This window comes from Miscanthus floridulus, chromosome 10 (assembly GCF_019320115.1).
Source record: "Miscanthus floridulus cultivar M001 chromosome 10, ASM1932011v1, whole genome shotgun sequence".
Lineage (NCBI taxonomy): Eukaryota > Viridiplantae > Streptophyta > Magnoliopsida > Poales > Poaceae > Miscanthus > Miscanthus floridulus.
In genome coordinates, this window is record NC_089589.1 from 88,463,611 (window position 1) to 88,483,488 (window position 19,878).

Here is a 19,878-nt window from a genome sequence, read left to right on the forward strand (position 1 = left end):
AGATTAGGATGCTGCATATGTTGTAATTAGGGATGAAAACGGTCGGAAAACCTCTCAACCGTTTTCTACTTTTACATTTGAATACGAAAATGAAAGGGAAAGCGGTAAAGCCGGACACGAAAACGAACGCGAACTTACGAAATATCGAGAATTTCGAAAACGAACTAATTCGAGCGAAATTATGTTGATCACAATCGGTATACGATATATTGACCCATAGGATCAAGTGCATAATAATTAACAAGTGAAAAATAATTAACAAGTCCTACGACTTTCTTAAAATGTATCTCCATTTAACATCATGTAAGGAAGATGCGATTTTTCTAAGACAACAAGCACTTTACGCGATTTAATATATCGCTGAAATTTTGTTTAATTTTTTTGAACATCTTAAAGATATCAAATGAAAAAACTGAAAACTAGAAAGTTGTAGATCTCGTCGATAGCTATAATTTTCATGTAAAAATAATCTTCATCCAAGATGGTATGAAAAAGATACAATTTTTCTAAGGATGGAATTCTAGTGAGCCAAATTTGGTTTAAACCGAATTTCAAAACCAATTTTCGAATTTAGGATATTGCGAATTAAAAGTAGAAGAGTAGAAAATGGTCAAAAAAAATGTCTAAACTATTTTTGTCCCGATTTCGAATTCGGTGTTTCGAATTTCAAACCGAATTTGAATTTGTCCGAAAATACGAAATCGATCGGATTAAATGCAGAAAATGATGCGGTTCGGTATGGGATATTTCCGTACCGTTTTCATCCCTAGTTGTAAGGGCTACACACGTATGTTTCAAGTGTAGGTTCTAAATGTTTCATCTGTTCCAGACGAATGTTGCAAGTGTTTTGTCGGGATATTGCAAAAATAGATCTAGATGTTGCATATACATGCATGTTGCAAGCATATGTTTTAAGTGTTTTCCTGTGTTTTATACGTATGTTTGCAAGTGTTTTATCTGGATGTTGCATATATTTGCAATGATTTTTAAATGTTTTTCAGGTGTTTTCGCAAATGTTTCAAACACTTGTTTCAAGTATTTCATCTGTCTTTTTTGTATGTTGCAACTGTTGCATCAGGATGTTTTAAAAGTAGATCGGGTGTTGCATATGGGATACACCCGGTGGCGCGGATGACGTCCAGGGCGGCGTGGGACCACTACTGGTGCGCTCCCTCGCGAGCCCAATGCGCTAGACGCTCGTTCGCTCCCTGTGTTGGCAGCATCCGGACACTGGCTCCCGAATCGGACGTCCGAGCGCTAGCAAGTCCATTGAGGAAGATGTGGTCGATGAGATTGTCTCGGCCCATGTTACAATTATCTTTTTTTTTGAAAAAGTCCTCTGACCTTCCTTAGCTATTTTTTTAGGGCAAAAAATATGAGGAAGGTCCCCCACAACACTTTTTTTATTTTAAATTAAGGGGGCAAAAAGAGCTGATTACAAGATAGCTAACTGATTGCATCCAACCAGTAGCAAAAGGATGACCTAATGTCTTCCTTGAATAGCATTGATTTTTGAAGTTACAGAACCAAAGACTAAAGCTAACATTGCTCCTATTGAAAGACCTTGTCATTCCTAATCATCCAAAGTCCCCAACTCGCGATGAGAACAAGCTCTCTGAAGAAGGGTAGATTGCACTGCGTCTTGGCGAGTGCAAGCCTCTAGAACAAGCCAATGGATTCATCCCACCGTACGCCAACAGCCGGTCAACACCTCTTGGCAAATTCGCAGCCAAAGAACAGATGATCAATATCCTCCTCACAATTGTCTGTGCAAAGTATACAGAAGGTGTCATTGTCCCCAACGTTCAGATTCCTGCGTCTTAGCATGGTTTCCTTATTTAATCTGCCCACCATGATCAGGCAGCCAAAAAAATTAACTCTCGGTGTGCACATAGAACTGCCCACCATGATCAGGCAGCCAAAAAAATTAACTCTCGGTGTGCACATAGAACGCCATAACCAGCTAAATTCTGGGTGAGCCTCTAACTGCTGAAAAGCGAACTGATAAAACTTTCAAGGTATGATTGCACAGTAACAACATATTGTTAGAATGATCTCCCAGCTAATAAGCCCAACGGCCTATTGGGCCTTGGTCAGGTATGATTGCACAGTAACAACATATTGTTAGAATGATCTCTCAGCCAATAAGCCCAATGGCCTATTGGGCTTTGGTCACGTGTCCTGATCGGGGGCGCCCAACCCTACATGGTTGGTGGGCCCCCGTCGCACTGCGCTATATAAAGTGGTGGGGGCCGGCGGCTCATAGTACAAGGTTCACCGTGAACCACTCCGCCCCACCAACAAACCCTAAGTCCGATCTCGAAGAGGGTGCGCAGCCAGCGGTGGGAAGTTGCCACCGTCATCACCGTCGGCCTCACTGCACCGCCACCGCGTCGCCGGACTTCACCAACTCTTCTCCGACCATCGCTGCCCGTGCGCAGAACGTCACCGACCGAACGAGATGGCCGGATCCTCCTCGACGGCGCCCTCCGATGGTCTGTACACTCCCATCCACTCTCCTCTCTCTATCACTCTGTAATACGGTTCATTAGGTTTTCTACTTGTTCATCCCAAATACAAAGAACCACCCGACTAGATTCTACTCTAGATGATCTCTGGAGTCTAACAATGGTATCAGACGCCTGTCTAGTTCGTAGATCTGGATCGGGGAAAGAAAAGCAAATCGGACCCTAACCCTAGATCGGGTACGGGAAAAGTGGACACGGTTTCAACAAAGAACCCTAACCCAGTAGTTCGTCAGCCTAGGGTGTAGATCTAGGGTTTCCGAATCAAAAGCAAAGAAAAACAAAAAAAAGTGGAGTTCGAATTCGATTCGGATCCAATCGAACCAAACCCTAACCCTAAAGATAGGGAGCCTACTTGGGCTTTCCTCACCGCCGGCGGCATCGCCACCGCGCGGAAAGGAGACCACGGCGTCGCTCCCGAACGGCGCGCGGGACAGAGCAACGAGCCGCACTGCACCTCGCACGAGTGGTCACGGCAACAGGGCACCACCATGCGGCCCCTCGACGGCGGCGTGCTCAGCCTTGGGCGAGCACGCACGCCGGCGAGAGGGCGCTGGGCGGAGCCCCTCTTCTTCTCCCTCGGCCACCGAGGACGGCTGCTGCGGCGGCTGTTTCTCCAAGCGGCGGTGCGTGATGAGAGAGAAGGGGAGGGAGAGAATGACCTAGGGTTTAGGGGAGCCTGGCCGTCGCGGGTTTTCATCCGGCCGAAATGAAAGGAGGACCGTCAATCGACGATCGACGGCCAGCAACGCATCGGGCCGTTTTAAGCCCAGGCGGGAAAGGGAATTCCCGGCCTAGGCCTAGGTTGCGGCCTGGGCGCGGGGGAGGCGCCGCGCGCGTCTGCGTGAACCGGCTTTTGGCGCTGGGCCGCGCGCACTGCTGCTGGACTGGGCCAAATGCACAATATAAGTTTATTCAATTTTTCCTTTTTTCCAGAAACTGGTTTGATTCATATTCGATGAATTTGAATTGAATTTTGATGATAATTTCTGTACAAAATTTATCCAACGATATTTTTTGTTTAGTAAAAAAGTAAAGTTGCTTCTAAAAAATATTATCATGTAAATTTTATTCAAAGTTTTCGCTGTGTATTTAAAGTTGTTGTTTTCATTATTAAATTCAAACTAACGGGAGAATTTAATTTTGAAAAATAGACATATTATCATATTATTATAATATTGTTATTATTCTGACCAACGTTGATTAATGGCAATATTATGATGTTATTATGGTTTTTTGTCATACATTAATTATATTTCTACCCAACGGTGATGTAGAATTAATGTAAAAGGATAAATTGTTAGTTTTAATTTTGACTATAGTTGAAACTAAAACATGCAATTGTTGTTATTATATTATGTTCTCATTTTAAAGAGAAATTGTGTTTTCAGCAGGATACTCCTTGATGGCTTATATCAAAGATATCCTAACTCTCAAATGGGATAACTACATTGAATGAAAGAAAAAGATCGACCTGGCCTTCATTTTGGCTGAGATTGACTGGATAGTCACCACACCGTGTCCCAAAGAACCTGTGGCACCGGTGAGGGAGACTGATGAGACTGATGCTGCATGGCAGAACAGAGAGCGGGACTTTGCTCCCGTAAAGATGTCTTTTGACCTCGAACATAGAAAGTGGGTCACAGCCAATAAGAAAATGTTTGGCTGTGATAAATAATACAATTGAGCCTGCAATAGTGGGCTCAATTTTAGACTGTGACACGGTTACAGAGTACCGATAAAGAATAAAGAGGCAGTTCACTGGCTCTTCAAAGACATATGCAACCCAGTTGATCAAGTAGCGGGTGACAGAAAGGTACTCTGGTGACGACAGTGACATTAGAGAGCGCATACTGAGAATGAGCAATTTGGCATCTAAGCTCAAACCAATGGATACGAAAACAAAAGGAAAAGCGGTAAAGCCGGACACGAAAACGAACGCGAACTTACGGAATATCGAGAATTTCGAAAACGAACTAATTCAAGCGAAATTATGTTGAACACGATCGGTATATGATATATTGACCCGTAGAACCAAGTGTATAATAATTAACAAGTGAAAAATAATTAATAAGTCCTACAACTTTCTTAAAATGTATCTCCATTTAACATCATGTAAGGAAGATACGATTTTTCTAAGGCAATAAGTGCTTGTACGTGATTTAATATACCGCTGAAATTTTGTTTAATTTTTTTGAACATCTTAAAGACCTCAAATGAAAAAACTGAAAACTAGAAAGTTGTCTATCTCGTCGATAGCTATAATTTTCATGTAAAAATAATCTTCATTCCAGATGGTATGAAAAAGATACAATTTTTCTAAGGATGGAATTCTAGTGAGCCAAATTTGGTTTAAACCGAATTTTGAATTCAGGATATTGCGAATTAAAAGTAGAAAAGTAGAAAACTGTCAAAAAAATGTCTAAACTGTTTTCGTCCTGATTTCGAATTTTGTGTTCCGAATTTCGAACCAAATTTGAATTTGTCCGAAAATACGAAATCGATCGCATTAAATGCAGAAAACGATGCGGTTCGGTATGAGATATTTCCGTACCATTTTCATCCCTAGTTGTAAGGGCTATACACATATGTTTTAAGTGTAGGTTCCAAATGTTTCATCTGTTCCAGACGAATGTTGCAAGTGTTTTGTCGGGATGTTGCAAAAATAGATCTAGATGTTGCATATACATACATGTTGCAAGCATATGTTTCAAGTGTTTTCTTGTGTTTCATACATATGTTTGCAAGTGTTTCATCTGGATGTTGCATATATTTGCAATGATTTTTAAATGTATTTCAGGTGTTTTCGCAAGTGTTTCAGACACTTGTTTCAAGTATTTCATCTGCCTTTTTTGTATGTTGCAACTGTTACATCAGGATGTTTCAAAAATAGATCGGTGTTGCACATGAGATACGCCCGATGACGCGGATGACGTCCAGGGCGGCGTGGGACCACTACTGGTAAGCTCCCTCGCGAGCCCAATGCGCTAGACGCTCATTCGCTCCCTATGTTGGCAGCATCCGGATGCTGGCTCCCGGATCAGACGTCCGGGCGCTAGCAAGTCCATTGAGGAAAATGTGGTCGATGAGGTTGTCTCAGCCCATGTTACAATTATCTTTTCTTTTTTGAAAAAGTCCTCTGACCTTCCTCAACTATTTTTTTAGAGCAAAAAATGTGAGGAAGGTCCCCACAACACTTTTTTATTTTAAATTAAGGGGACAAAAAGAGCTGATTACAAGATAGCTAACTGATTGCATCCAACCAGTAGCAAAAGGATGACCTCATGTCTTCCTTGAATAGCATTGATTTTTGAAGTTACAGAACCAAAGACTAAAGCTAACATTGCTCCTATTGAAGACCTTGTCATTCCTAATCATCCGAAGTTCCCAACTCGCGATGAGAACATGCTCTCTGAAGAAGGGTAGATTGCACTGCGTCTTGGCGAGAGCAAGCCTCTAGAACAAGCCAATGGATTCATCCCACCGTATGCCAACCGCCGGTCAACACCTCTTGGCAAATTCGCAGCCAAAGAACAGATGATCAATATCCTCCTCACAATTGTCTGTGCAAAGTATATATACAGAAGGTGTCATTGTCCCCAACGTTCAGATTCCTGCGTCTTAGCATGGTTTTCTTATTTAATCTGCCCACCATGATCAGGCAGCCAAAAAAATTAACTCTCGGTGTGCACATAGAACGCCATAACCAGCTAAATGCTGGGTGAGCCTCCAACTGCTGAAAAGCGAACTGATAAAACTTTCAAGGTATGATTGCACAGTAACAACATATATCATGTGACTTAACTTTATAGCTCAAGAGACATCACAACTGTGACGTGTGTAGCATTAACCATTATATGTGACTTCTTAAACTCTAGACCGACGTTAGGCTAGCCTTGGAAAGCATAGGAAGGATGCAAGTGGGAACTTTTAAAGCAGCAACACAACACCACTGCTGGCTCTGAGGTGTAAAGAACTGAAAGACAAATGGCAAATATTAGCACGTATACAAAGGTTTTGTATTGACTATCTTGACTCTAGAACTTTGGCACCCATTACCTCACATTCACAGTCCAACCTCTACCTTCATCCTCTTGCGTCAAAACCGTCCGAGATTCCCTGTACTGCAAATCAAATCCGCAATCTGAGCCAACTTTGGCTATAACAATAAAAAAAATACTCTGTACAATAAGGAAAGAGAGAGACGAGTGCTGGGTGCAAATCCTTTAGCAGCAGACGCAGCAGCACTATCAGTTGTTAGCGAGAAGCGTGTGCCTATACCCCTCCTCTTCTTCCACTACTCTCCACCCTACTGCAAGAGCAAGCTGAGCAGAGTCACCATTGACGACGATGTCCGGACTGTTTGCGTCTCTGTCGGTAGGGAGGGCATGGGAGAAGCTATCCTCCTTCCTACGCGTTTTCTCCATGGCGCCGTCCTCCTCGTCTTCAGTGAGCCAGGAGGAAGATCTGGAGGAGCTGAGGAAGCTGGAGAGGACCATGCGCCGGAACCGGGCAACCCTGCATGACGCCGAGGAGCACTGGAACATCCGCGAGGAGTCTACCAAGCTACAGCTCAAGGAACTCAAGGAAGTGGCGTACGACATGGAGGACGTGGTGGACGAGTACGACTACGAGGTTGACCGCTGCAGGTTGGCGGCTCTTGACCGATCTGCCGGCGTCCACAAAACCGGCAAGCGCAAGCATGAGGTAATTAATTAGCTCTCGTCATCATTTATGTGCATACAACTATGGACCTGATCAAGCTATACCACTGAAAATGTGAATCTGGATCCCAGATTCATCATAGATCAGGTCCACCGTGGAGCTGTTTTTGGAGCTGTTTTTTGTGGAACTCTACCAAATAGGCCATATTAGATAAGTTTCTTTTATATACTCTCTCCGTGAATAAATTAAATTCTAGAATTGTCATAATTTAATTTTTTTATGTTTGTTCGAATTAATAGAAAAAAGCACAAATTCTTTTGACATCAAATGGACAAATTATTAAAATAAAGTTTATGGTATATCTAATGATACTAATTTGGTGTCATAAATTTTGGCACTCTATAAATTCGGTCAAACTTAAAAATTTTGATTTAAAATAACTTTAGAAATTGATTTATTCACGGATGGGCGGAGTATGTTGTGTATTTATTATGTCTTATCTTGTTCCAATATTTCTCCGTGAAAAAAGGAATCATATATGGAAAATGACCTATATATCCTCTTATTCTTTCTTCAAAAAGGAAATGGAGGCCTATCCGGTGGATGCTGGTGTAGTGGTTGTTCCTACTGACCTGCTTCTTCGAGCAAGGAAAATAACCGAGAGGTTCAATGAGATCATACACTACTCTGAACATTTCAGTTTATCTGAGAATGATGGAGAGAGACGATTTGCTCCAGATCTTAGTACTTTGCGGCATACAAGCTCTGTCGTATTCGACAAGAGCATTATTGGGCGAGAGCAAGAAAGAGACAAGATAATTGACAAGTTACTGTCTAGGAAAGGGGAAAATGCAGTAAATCCTGTTTCTGTGATGCCCATTGTTGGTATGGGAGGACTAGGCAAGACAACACTAGCACAGCTTGTGTGTAACAGCCAAAGGGTGAGACAGTCCTTTGAGAACCGTGCCTGGGTGTTTGTGTCCGAGAATTTTGATATCAAAACAATGACAAGGAACATCATTACTTCCATAACAGAACCGGGTCAGCAGTGTATGCATTCAGAACTTGCTGATCTTCAGAGGAAATTAGCAACAGTAATGAATGGGGAGAGTTTTCCTTGTGTTGGATGATGTATGGAATGAGCGAAGAGACTGCTGGGAGTTGTTTTGTGCTCCTATGACAGCTGCAAAGGTTTGCCAGATCATAGCTACCACTCGGAGCGAGGCAGTGGCAAGGCTGATACAGACTATGCCTTTTTATCCCCTAAATTGTCTAAGCTTTGATGAGAGCTGGTCGTTGTTCTGCAAAGCTGTCTTGACTGCTGAACAAGAGTCTGATGACATCCCAACAAACCTAATAAAGATTGGAAAGAGTATTGTTACAAAGTGCAAGGGCTTGCCACTAGCGATTAAGACACTAGGAAGCATGTTGCGCTATGAAAATGACCAAAGGAGATGGATGAATGTCTTGGAGAGTGAACTGTGGGACTTAAAAGAACCGAGGGACGAGATTTTGGCAGCACTAGAGTTGAGCTACAAGCACATGCCTGTACAATTAAGACGGTGCTTCCTTTGTCTTTCTCTATTTCCCAAAGATTATAAGATTTATGCTTCAGAAGTGTCTCGTTTGTGGAAATTACTTGACTTGCTTGATTCTGATGAAAGTGATAACGAGTGTGAAATTGCCAAATTTTATTTGAAGGAGTTAGCCCAACGGTCAATACTTCAGCTAGATTCGTGTGATGATTCATACCTTTTGCATGACCTTATCCACGATCTTGCTTGCTTTTTTGCTGGGGAAGAGTTCCACAGAATTGAAGGAGATACCTCGACTGAAATTCCACAAAATGTTCGGTATCTATCCATAAATAAAGCTATTGCATCAGCTGACATCTCAGTTTTTCCACATTCTGTTAGGGTCATCAGAGTGATGAGCCTTGATGATAAGCATGAAACTATACTTCCAGAATCACTATTTTCAACCAGTAACAAGTCGCGGGCACTCCACTTGTGTCAAAACTGCAGCCTTGCCTTAGTATTGCAAGATTGCGTGGGGTCTCTGAAACTACTACGCCACTTAATTATGGATCGTTATTACGGATCCTCTATCTGGACCTTGAACGTGCAGAATCTAGTACTGAGTGGAGTTGGGCAGCTTACTCGCACTCGCTTGCATACTTTGCCCCAAATGCGTATCGGACATCATTGTAGTTTCAACATAAGAGAGCTGAGGAACATCAATCAGATTAGAGAGCTGAGTATTTCTGGACTGAATAAAATTTGCCATGTTGAAGATGCAACTGAAGCCTAGCTGCAGAGCAAAAAACACCTCCGATCATTAAGTTTGTGGTTTGATGAAGACGAAGATGAGTGTCTCTGTGGTCTGCGTCCAGAGCATATGAATGTGACAACACCACCCGATCAACTATTACTACTAGACAGCTTGCGACCACAATCACAACATAAGGGAACTGGGCATATTCCGGTACAACTTTGGAAAATACCCTAGATGGTTGGAAAATGATTCCTTGTCCATGTTGACGAGAATAACATTAAGCCGTGGTGAACATAAACAACTCCCAAAGCTTGGTGGCGCCTACGTTCCCTCAAGTACCTCACTGTCCACCATATGCGTTATATGGAATGTATCGCCCTGACCCCTGAGGTCTTCCACACAGCTACTCTGAGTTATATGTTTCCCAGATCGTGAGACTGCATGGAGTACCCCGGACTATAATCTTAGATCGAGGACCACAGTTCATAGCTCATTTCTGGGAGCACTTACATCAGGCTTTGGGAACCAAGCTAATCAGAAGTTCAGCTTACCATCCGCAAACTTTAGGATAGACAGAGCGAGTGAACCAAATCCTAGAAGATTTACTTAGAGCTTGTGTTATATCTTCGAAAGGTTCATGGGAGAAATGGTTACCTTTATGTGAATTCTCCTATAACAACAGTTATCAAGCGAGTATCAAGATGGCTCCATTTGAAGCCTTGTATGGCAGAAAGTGTAGAACTCCATTGAATTGGATTGAGCCCAGTAAAAGGAGATACTTTGGTATTGATTTTGTCAATGAAGCCGAAGAGCAAGTACGTATCATCCAACAACATATGAAGGTAGCTCAATCAAGACAAAAGAGTTATGCCGACAAAAGAAGAAGACCACTGACTTTTGAAGTGGGTGACTATGTATACTTGAGAGTATCACCCATGAAAGGTGTGAAAAGATTTGGGATGAAAAAGAAGCTTTCACCAAGATATGTAGGGCCATACAAAATTTTGGAACGAAAAGGGAAGGTTGCGTATAAGTTACAACTTCCACCAGAGATGAGTGCAATCTTTGATGTGTTCCATGTTTCTCAGCTAAAGAAATGTCTTCGAGTACCGGAAGAAGCTATTGTTGTTATACATTAATTATATTTCTACCCAACGGTGATGTAGAATTAATGTAAAAGGATAAATTGTTAGTTTTAATTTTGACTATAGTTGAAACTAAAACATGCAATTGTTGTTATTATATTATGTTCTCATTTTAAAGAGAAATTGTGTTTTCAGCAGGATACTCCTTGATGGCTTATATCAAAGATATCCTAACTCTCAAAGGGGATAACTACATTGAATGAAAGAAAAAGATCGACCTGGCCTTCATTTTGGCTGAGATTGACTGGATAGTCACCACACCGTGTCCCAAAGAACCTGTGGCACCGGTGAGGGAGACTGATGAGACTGATGCTGCATGGCAGAACAGAGAGCGGGACTTTGCTCCCGTAAAGATGTCTTTTGACCTCGAACATAGAAAGTGGGTCACAGCCAATAAGAAATGTTTGGCTGTGATAAATAATACAATTGAGCCTGCAATAGTGGGCTCAATTTTAGACTGTGACACGGTTACAGAGTACCGATAAAGAATAAAGAGGCAGTTCACTGGCTCTTCAAAGACATATGCAACCCAGTTGATCAAGTAGCGGGTGACAGAAAGGTACTCTGGTGACGACAGTGACATTAGAGAGCGCATACTGAGAATGAGCAATTTGGCATCTAAGCTCAAACCAATGGATACGAAAACAAAAGGAAAAGCGGTAAAGCCGGACACGAAAACGAACGCGAACTTACGGAATATCGAGAATTTCGAAAACGAACTAATTCAAGCGAAATTATGTTGAACACGATCGGTATATGATATATTGACCCGTAGAACCAAGTGTATAATAATTAACAAGTGAAAAATAATTAATAAGTCCTACAACTTTCTTAAAATGTATCTCCATTTAACATCATGTAAGGAAGATACGATTTTTCTAAGGCAATAAGTGCTTGTACGTGATTTAATATACCGCTGAAATTTTGTTTAATTTTTTTGAACATCTTAAAGACCTCAAATGAAAAAACTGAAAACTAGAAAGTTGTCTATCTCGTCGATAGCTATAATTTTCATGTAAAAATAATCTTCATCCCAGATGGTATGAAAAAGATACAATTTTTCTAAGGATGGAATTCTAGTGAGCCAAATTTGGTTTAAACCGAATTTTGAATTCAGGATATTGCGAATTAAAAGTAGAAAAGTAGAAAACTGTCAAAAAAATGTCTAAACTGTTTTCGTCCTGATTTCGAATTTTGTGTTCCGAATTTCGAACCAAATTTGAATTTGTCCGAAAATACGAAATCGATCGCATTAAATGCAGAAAACGATGCGGTTCGGTATGAGATATTTCCGTACCATTTTCATCCCTAGTTGTAAGGGCTATACACATATGTTTTAAGTGTAGGTTCCAAATGTTTCATCTGTTCCAGACGAATGTTGCAAGTGTTTTGTCGGGATGTTGCAAAAATAGATCTAGATGTTGCATATACATACATGTTGCAAGCATATGTTTCAAGTGTTTTCTTGTGTTTCATACATATGTTTGCAAGTGTTTCATCTGGATGTTGCATATATTTGCAATGATTTTTAAATGTATTTCAGGTGTTTTCGCAAGTGTTTCAGACACTTGTTTCAAGTATTTCATCTGCCTTTTTTGTATGTTGCAACTGTTACATCAGGATGTTTCAAAAATAGATCGGTGTTGCACATGAGATACGCCCGATGACGCGGATGACGTCCAGGGCGGCGTGGGACCACTACTGGTAAGCTCCCTCGCGAGCCCAATGCGCTAGACGCTCATTCGCTCCCTATGTTGGCAGCATCCGGATGCTGGCTCCCGGATCAGACGTCCGGGCGCTAGCAAGTCCATTGAGGAAAATGTGGTCGATGAGGTTGTCTCAGCCCATGTTACAATTATCTTTTCTTTTTTGAAAAAGTCCTCTGACCTTCCTCAACTATTTTTTTAGAGCAAAAAATGTGAGGAAGGTCCCCACAACACTTTTTTATTTTAAATTAAGGGGACAAAAAGAGCTGATTACAAGATAGCTAACTGATTGCATCCAACCAGTAGCAAAAGGATGACCTCATGTCTTCCTTGAATAGCATTGATTTTTGAAGTTACAGAACCAAAGACTAAAGCTAACATTGCTCCTATTGAAGACCTTGTCATTCCTAATCATCCGAAGTTCCCAACTCGCGATGAGAACATGCTCTCTGAAGAAGGGTAGATTGCACTGCGTCTTGGCGAGAGCAAGCCTCTAGAACAAGCCAATGGATTCATCCCACCGTATGCCAACCGCCGGTCAACACCTCTTGGCAAATTCGCAGCCAAAGAACAGATGATCAATATCCTCCTCACAATTGTCTGTGCAAAGTATATATACAGAAGGTGTCATTGTCCCCAACGTTCAGATTCCTGCGTCTTAGCATGGTTTTCTTATTTAATCTGCCCACCATGATCAGGCAGCCAAAAAAATTAACTCTCGGTGTGCACATAGAACGCCATAACCAGCTAAATGCTGGGTGAGCCTCCAACTGCTGAAAAGCGAACTGATAAAACTTTCAAGGTATGATTGCACAGTAACAACATATATCATGTGACTTAACTTTATAGCTCAAGAGACATCACAACTGTGACGTGTGTAGCATTAACCATTATATGTGACTTCTTAAACTCTAGACCGACGTTAGGCTAGCCTTGGAAAGCATAGGAAGGATGCAAGTGGGAACTTTTAAAGCAGCAACACAACACCACTGCTGGCTCTGAGGTGTAAAGAACTGAAAGACAAATGGCAAATATTAGCACGTATACAAAGGTTTTGTATTGACTATCTTGACTCTAGAACTTTGGCACCCATTACCTCACATTCACAGTCCAACCTCTACCTTCATCCTCTTGCGTCAAAACCGTCCGAGATTCCCTGTACTGCAAATCAAATCCGCAATCTGAGCCAACTTTGGCTATAACAATAAAAAAAATACTCTGTACAATAAGGAAAGAGAGAGACGAGTGCTGGGTGCAAATCCTTTAGCAGCAGACGCAGCAGCACTATCAGTTGTTAGCGAGAAGCGTGTGCCTATACCCCTCCTCTTCTTCCACTACTCTCCACCCTACTGCAAGAGCAAGCTGAGCAGAGTCACCATTGACGACGATGTCCGGACTGTTTGCGTCTCTGTCGGTAGGGAGGGCATGGGAGAAGCTATCCTCCTTCCTACGCGTTTTCTCCATGGCGCCGTCCTCCTCGTCTTCAGTGAGCCAGGAGGAAGATCTGGAGGAGCTGAGGAAGCTGGAGAGGACCATGCGCCGGAACCGGGCAACCCTGCATGACGCCGAGGAGCACTGGAACATCCGCGAGGAGTCTACCAAGCTACAGCTCAAGGAACTCAAGGAAGTGGCGTACGACATGGAGGACGTGGTGGACGAGTACGACTACGAGGTTGACCGCTGCAGGTTGGCGGCTCTTGACCGATCTGCCGGCGTCCACAAAACCGGCAAGCGCAAGCATGAGGTAATTAATTAGCTCTCGTCATCATTTATGTGCATACAACTATGGACCTGATCAAGCTATACCACTGAAAATGTGAATCTGGATCCCAGATTCATCATAGATCAGGTCCACCGTGGAGCTGTTTTTGGAGCTGTTTTTTGTGGAACTCTACCAAATAGGCCATATTAGATAAGTTTCTTTTATATACTCTCTCCGTGAATAAATTAAATTCTAGAATTGTCATAATTTAATTTTTTTATGTTTGTTCGAATTAATAGAAAAAAGCACAAATTCTTTTGACATCAAATGGACAAATTATTAAAATAAAGTTTATGGTATATCTAATGATACTAATTTGGTGTCATAAATTTTGGCACTCTATAAATTCGGTCAAACTTAAAAATTTTGATTTAAAATAACTTTAGAAATTGATTTATTCACGGATGGGCGGAGTATGTTGTGTATTTATTATGTCTTATCTTGTTCCAATATTTCTCCGTGAAAAAAGGAATCATATATGGAAAATGACCTATATATCCTCTTATTCTTTCTTCAAAAAGGAAATGGAGGCCTATCCGGTGGATGCTGGTGTAGTGGTTGTTCCTACTGACCTGCTTCTTCGAGCAAGGAAAATAACCGAGAGGTTCAATGAGATCATACACTACTCTGAACATTTCAGTTTATCTGAGAATGATGGAGAGAGACGATTTGCTCCAGATCTTAGTACTTTGCGGCATACAAGCTCTGTCGTATTCGACAAGAGCATTATTGGGCGAGAGCAAGAAAGAGACAAGATAATTGACAAGTTACTGTCTAGGAAAGGGGAAAATGCAGTAAATCCTGTTTCTGTGATGCCCATTGTTGGTATGGGAGGACTAGGCAAGACAACACTAGCACAGCTTGTGTATAACAGCCAAAGGGTGAGACAGTCCTTTGAGAACCGTGCCTGGGTGTTTGTGTCCGAGAATTTTGATATCAAAACAATGACAAGGAACATCATTACTTCCATAACAGAACCGGGTCAGCAGTGTATGCATTCAGAACTTGCTGATCTTCAGAGGAAATTAGCAACAGTAATGAATGGGGAGAGTTTTCCTTGTGTTGGATGATGTATGGAATGAGCGAAGAGACTGCTGGGAGTTGTTTTGTGCTCCTATGACAGCTGCAAAGGTTTGCCAGATCATAGCTACCACTCGGAGCGAGGCAGTGGCAAGGCTGATACAGACTATGCCTTTTTATCCCCTAAATTGTCTAAGCTTTGATGAGAGCTGGTCGTTGTTCTGCAAAGCTGTCTTGACTGCTGAACAAGAGTCTGATGACATCCCAACAAACCTAATAAAGATTGGAAAGAGTATTGTTACAAAGTGCAAGGGCTTGCCACTAGCGATTAAGACACTAGGAAGCATGTTGCGCTATGAAAATGACCAAAGGAGATGGATGAATGTCTTGGAGAGTGAACTGTGGGACTTAAAAGAACCGAGGGACGAGATTTTGGCAGCACTAGAGTTGAGCTACAAGCACATGCCTGTACAATTAAGACGGTGCTTCCTTTGTCTTTCTCTATTTCCCAAAGATTATAAGATTTATGCTTCAGAAGTGTCTCGTTTGTGGAAATTACTTGACTTGCTTGATTCTGATGAAAGTGATAACGAGTGTGAAATTGCCAAATTTTATTTGAAGGAGTTAGCCCAACGGTCAATACTTCAGCTAGATTCGTGTGATGATTCATACCTTTTGCATGACCTTATCCACGATCTTGCTTGCTTTTTTGCTGGGGAAGAGTTCCACAGAATTGAAGGAGATACCTCGACTGAAATTCCACAAAATGTTCGGTATCTATCCATAAATAAAGCTATTGCATCAGCTGACATCTCAGTTTTTCCACATTCTGTTAGGGTCATCAGAGTGATGAGCCTTGATGATAAGCATGAAACTATACTTCCAGAATCACTATTTTCAACCAGTAACAAGTCGCGGGCACTCCACTTGTGTCAAAACTGCAGCCTTGCCTTAGTATTGCAAGATTGCGTGGGGTCTCTGAAACTACTACGCCACTTAATTATGGATCGTTATTACGGATCCTCTATCTGGACCTTGAACGTGCAGAATCTAGTACTGAGTGGAGTTGGGCAGCTTACTCGCACTCGCTTGCATACTTTGCCCCAAATGCGTATCGGACATCATTGTAGTTTCAACATAAGAGAGCTGAGGAACATCAATCAGATTAGAGAGCTGAGTATTTCTGGACTGAATAAAATTTGCCATGTTGAAGATGCAACTGAAGCCTAGCTGCAGAGCAAAAAACACCTCCGATCATTAAGTTTGTGGTTTGATGAAGACGAAGATGAGTGTCTCTGTGGTCTGCGTCCAGAGCATATGAATGTGACAACACCACCCGATCAACTATTACTACTAGACAGCTTGCGACCACAATCACAACATAAGGGAACTGGGCATATTCCGGTACAACTTTGGAAAATACCCTAGATGGTTGGAAAATGATTCCTTGTCCATGTTGACGAGAATAACATTAAGCCGTGGTGAACATAAACAACTCCCAAAGCTTGGTGGCGCCTACGTTCCCTCAAGTACCTCACTGTCCACCATATGCGTTATATGGAATGTATCGCCCTGACCCCTGAGGTCTTCCACACAGCTACTTGTAGGAGATAAAGAATTCCCATCATTGACAGAATTGCAATTTGTGATTATGCCCAAGTGGTCAGAATGGTCTGGAGCAGATGCCGGGAAATTTCCATGCCTAAACACACTTTGGTTGTCACTTTGCCCTAAACTGAGCTCCCTTCCATTGGGGCCATTCCGGTGTTTGATAACTTTGAAGCTAACGTGCTCTTATCACTTGGCTACGTTTCCTGCATCCCCGGCTCTTCGTAAAATAGAGATTGAAGATTGTTCTGCTCTAAGAGAAATTCCTACTCTTCCATCCCTTTTGGAACTTAAGGTTCGAGGATGTCCATGTCTAAGCTCACTTCCTACTCTCCCATCACTTCTGAAACTGCACATATCTGGGTGTCCAAGCCTCATTTCCATTGGTTCTATTTCTTCTCGCTGCTGCACATGGTGGTCAGCTTAGTATCTTCGCTCCCCAAACTTACAACCATGTGCTTCCTCACCTCTGCTGTTGTATTGTTTATAACATGGCTCCAAGCCAACTCTTTAGATAATTATCCGTCCACCCACCAGATATATGGGATCTGTGGAATATAATTCACTTCAAATTTTTTTGATGAATTACTGTACAGTCCATTGAATGACTTCCTATCATTGCACACAGTGCTTAAATATTCATAATATGACTTCCTATATCTCGTATCCCAACCAAACGGACTCAACTGCTTTGTTTTGACTTGGGAGCATAAAAAATTCAAACTTTGCATGACTCAAACAGTTCAACTATCGAGTGCCACAACACTAAAACATTCATATATACACTACAAATAAGCTATTGATTTTACAAGCAATCTGCCTTCAATTAGTTCTTAGGTCTTATCTCAACACCCTGCAAAATAAGGCCTTTCTTCCAGTTGCCTCCATACGTGGTCTCTCTCACTCTTGCGCAAACCTGTTTGTCTTCACCTCCGTGGTTGTCCCACTCCCCTATCTCCAGCTCCATCCACCCATCGGGCCTCTCCATGGGAAACCGAGGAGCAGCTCCTTCCTCGGCGCCGTCGTTCTGTTCGTTGCCTATGTTATTCTGCAGGCGGACTGGGTGGGATGATATTTCGTCTTGTCCAATGTAGATTGATGCCACCTGTAGTGGAGAATATAGTTTTTCAAATGGGCCAGGCCCGATGGGCCGACACGGGCCCGGCCCTAAAAAGCACGGCACTAGCCCGGCCCGGCCCGCTAGGCATCGTGTCCGTGCCTGGCACGGCCCGCAGCCGTGCGCGTGCCTGGGCCGCACATTCGGCCCATGGGCCAGCACGAGGCACGGCGCGAAAAAGGCCTGGCCCGACATCGACACGGCTTCGAGCCATCATGGCCGTTGGATCCCTCGACCCCTGCGATTCTAGCCGTTGGGGTGGGGGTGTATATAAGCAGCGTCGTCGGCCGGCTCCCCCTCGCACCCCAAACCCTAAATCATTCTCGCCCTCCCCCGCCGCGCTCTCCTCTCGCTCTCTCTGGCTCTCCTCTCCGATTCCGACGGCGCGGGACGACTCCGACGGGCGACGACGACCCGCCGCCGTCCCCACCTCTTCTTCTCGCCCTACGACAGCTCCAGGGCTCCGAAGATGCAGGTAAGAGCACTTATCTTCTTCTTCTTCTTCTCGCCCTCCGGCAGCTCCGGCACGGAAGATGCTTTCTCTTCCTGATCTTTTTCTTCTTCTTTCTTCAGATCCGCTGATTCGCAGCTGCTCCGAGCTCCGTCTACGTCGCCGGCGTCGTTGAGGTAAGAATCCGCAGTAAACCCTAACCCTAACTGTTCTTGTTCTTTCTTTAGTTCTTGATCTTGACCGTCTTCTTCTTCTTGTTCTTGAATGTTGATCTAATGATCTACTTCTTCTTGCTCATGTGCACTTGCGTAGCCGTTTGAGGCCAGTGGCGATGCCTCCCCGCCCCCCCTCTGAAGAGACAGTCGAGGCTGCCTTGTCTGCGTACCATGAGGAGTCCGAGAGGTTGCGCGAGCTCCCTGGAGAAGACAAAGACGACGACATGGGCGACGAGGAGGTAGAAGAGCTCTTCGGCCATGGATCTGGAGGTGGAGCCAGTGATCCGATCGATGTTGAAGGTGGTGATGGAGTGGAGGACCAAGGCGGCGAACAAGATGAGAACGCCGATGACCAGGTATCACATCCATGTACCTCTGATGTGTGGCTTGACTTCAAGAAGCTGTTCAAGATGGGTCCCAAAGGTAAGAAGGTCAGGTATGGCGCTGTCTGCATCCATTACAAAAAGCAGTATTCTGGTAGATCTGCAATTGGCACTGGCCACCTCCGTCGTCACAGGGATAAATGTGCTGTTAGGTGAGAGAAAACTAGGAGCTTTAGTCAGTCTCAGATCTCTTTTAATCTTGATGGTTCTATGTGTAATTGGGATTACTGTCTTATGCATGCTCATACTGAACTTTGTCGATTGCTTGCTAGGGTAGATGTTCCTATAAGCTTTGGTGAATCTGCTGCATTTGAGGAATACATCTGTAATGCTCATAATCCTAAGTTTCAGGCTGTCTCTACACAAACCACCACTAGAGACTTAGCCAAAATGTTTTCTGATAGAAAGGCTAAGCTTGTTGAGCTACTTGCTTCTGATTCTATTAATTGTGTGTGCCTAACCTCTGATATATGGTCTGGCAAAGCCAAAGAGGACTACCTTAGTGTTGTTGCTCATTACATAAACCCTGATTAGCAACTAGAGAAGAGGGTGCTTGGTCTTGTGCTTATTGATTGTTCCCATAATGGACAGAGCATTGCTGATAGAGTTGCATCTGTTCTTGGTGATTATGGTGTTGCTGAAAAAGTGTTTGCTGTTACTTTGGACAATGCTTCATCTAATGTTTCTGCCATGCAAAAACTTAGACATATTTTGTCTAAATATCTTGGTCTTGAGGTACATGTAGAGGATCCAAGACATCCTGAACCTGAATCTGTTGTTAGTACTATGTTCTTGCATCAACATTGTGCATGCCATATAATCGACCTGATTGTCAAGTAGGCACTTAATTATCTTAAACCTTTGATTGAAGTTTTTAGAACTGCAATATCATTTTTAAACTCATCTAATCAGAGGATTGCAACATACAAAAGACTTTGCATTGCAGCGGGTGTTAGGCCTAAAAAGTTTCAGTTGGACATGGATGTAAGGTGGAACTCTACATGCTT

The 19,878-nt window shown here is 42.9% G+C and overlaps 2 protein-coding genes across 2 annotated transcripts; both read left to right on the plus strand.

Moving 5' to 3' along the window:
• The first annotated feature begins 6,806 nt into the window (after positions 1–6,806).
• Positions 6,807–8,420, plus strand: LOC136485035 (putative disease resistance protein RGA3). Its single transcript, XM_066481981.1, has 2 exons — positions 6,807–7,232; positions 7,772–8,420. Exons 1-2 carry the CDS (start codon positions 6,876–6,878, stop codon positions 8,318–8,320), a joined length of 906 nt encoding a protein of 301 aa, XP_066338078.1. The 5' UTR covers positions 6,807–6,875; the 3' UTR covers positions 8,321–8,420.
• Positions 8,421–13,633: 5,213 nt separating this feature from the next.
• Positions 13,634–15,247, plus strand: LOC136486852 (putative disease resistance protein RGA3). The gene is made up of 2 exons (XM_066483891.1): positions 13,634–14,059; positions 14,599–15,247. The coding sequence occupies exons 1-2, from the start codon at positions 13,703–13,705 to the stop codon at positions 15,145–15,147; spliced, it is 906 nt and encodes a 301-aa protein (XP_066339988.1). The 5' UTR covers positions 13,634–13,702; the 3' UTR covers positions 15,148–15,247.
• Positions 15,248–19,878: the final 4,631 nt, after the last annotated feature.

Bases quoted from the DNA above. Each gene is read 5' to 3' on its own strand.
- LOC136485035 (XM_066481981.1), top strand. From the start codon at position 6,876: ATGTCCGGACTGTTTGCGTCTCTGTCGGTAGGGAGGGCATGGGAGAAG. The intron at 7,233-7,771 runs GTAATTAATTAG...TTCTTCAAAAAG, and splicing joins CCGGCAAGCGCAAGCATGAG to GAAATGGAGGCCTATCCGGT.
- LOC136486852 (XM_066483891.1), top strand. From the start codon at position 13,703: ATGTCCGGACTGTTTGCGTCTCTGTCGGTAGGGAGGGCATGGGAGAAG. The intron at 14,060-14,598 runs GTAATTAATTAG...TTCTTCAAAAAG, and splicing joins CCGGCAAGCGCAAGCATGAG to GAAATGGAGGCCTATCCGGT.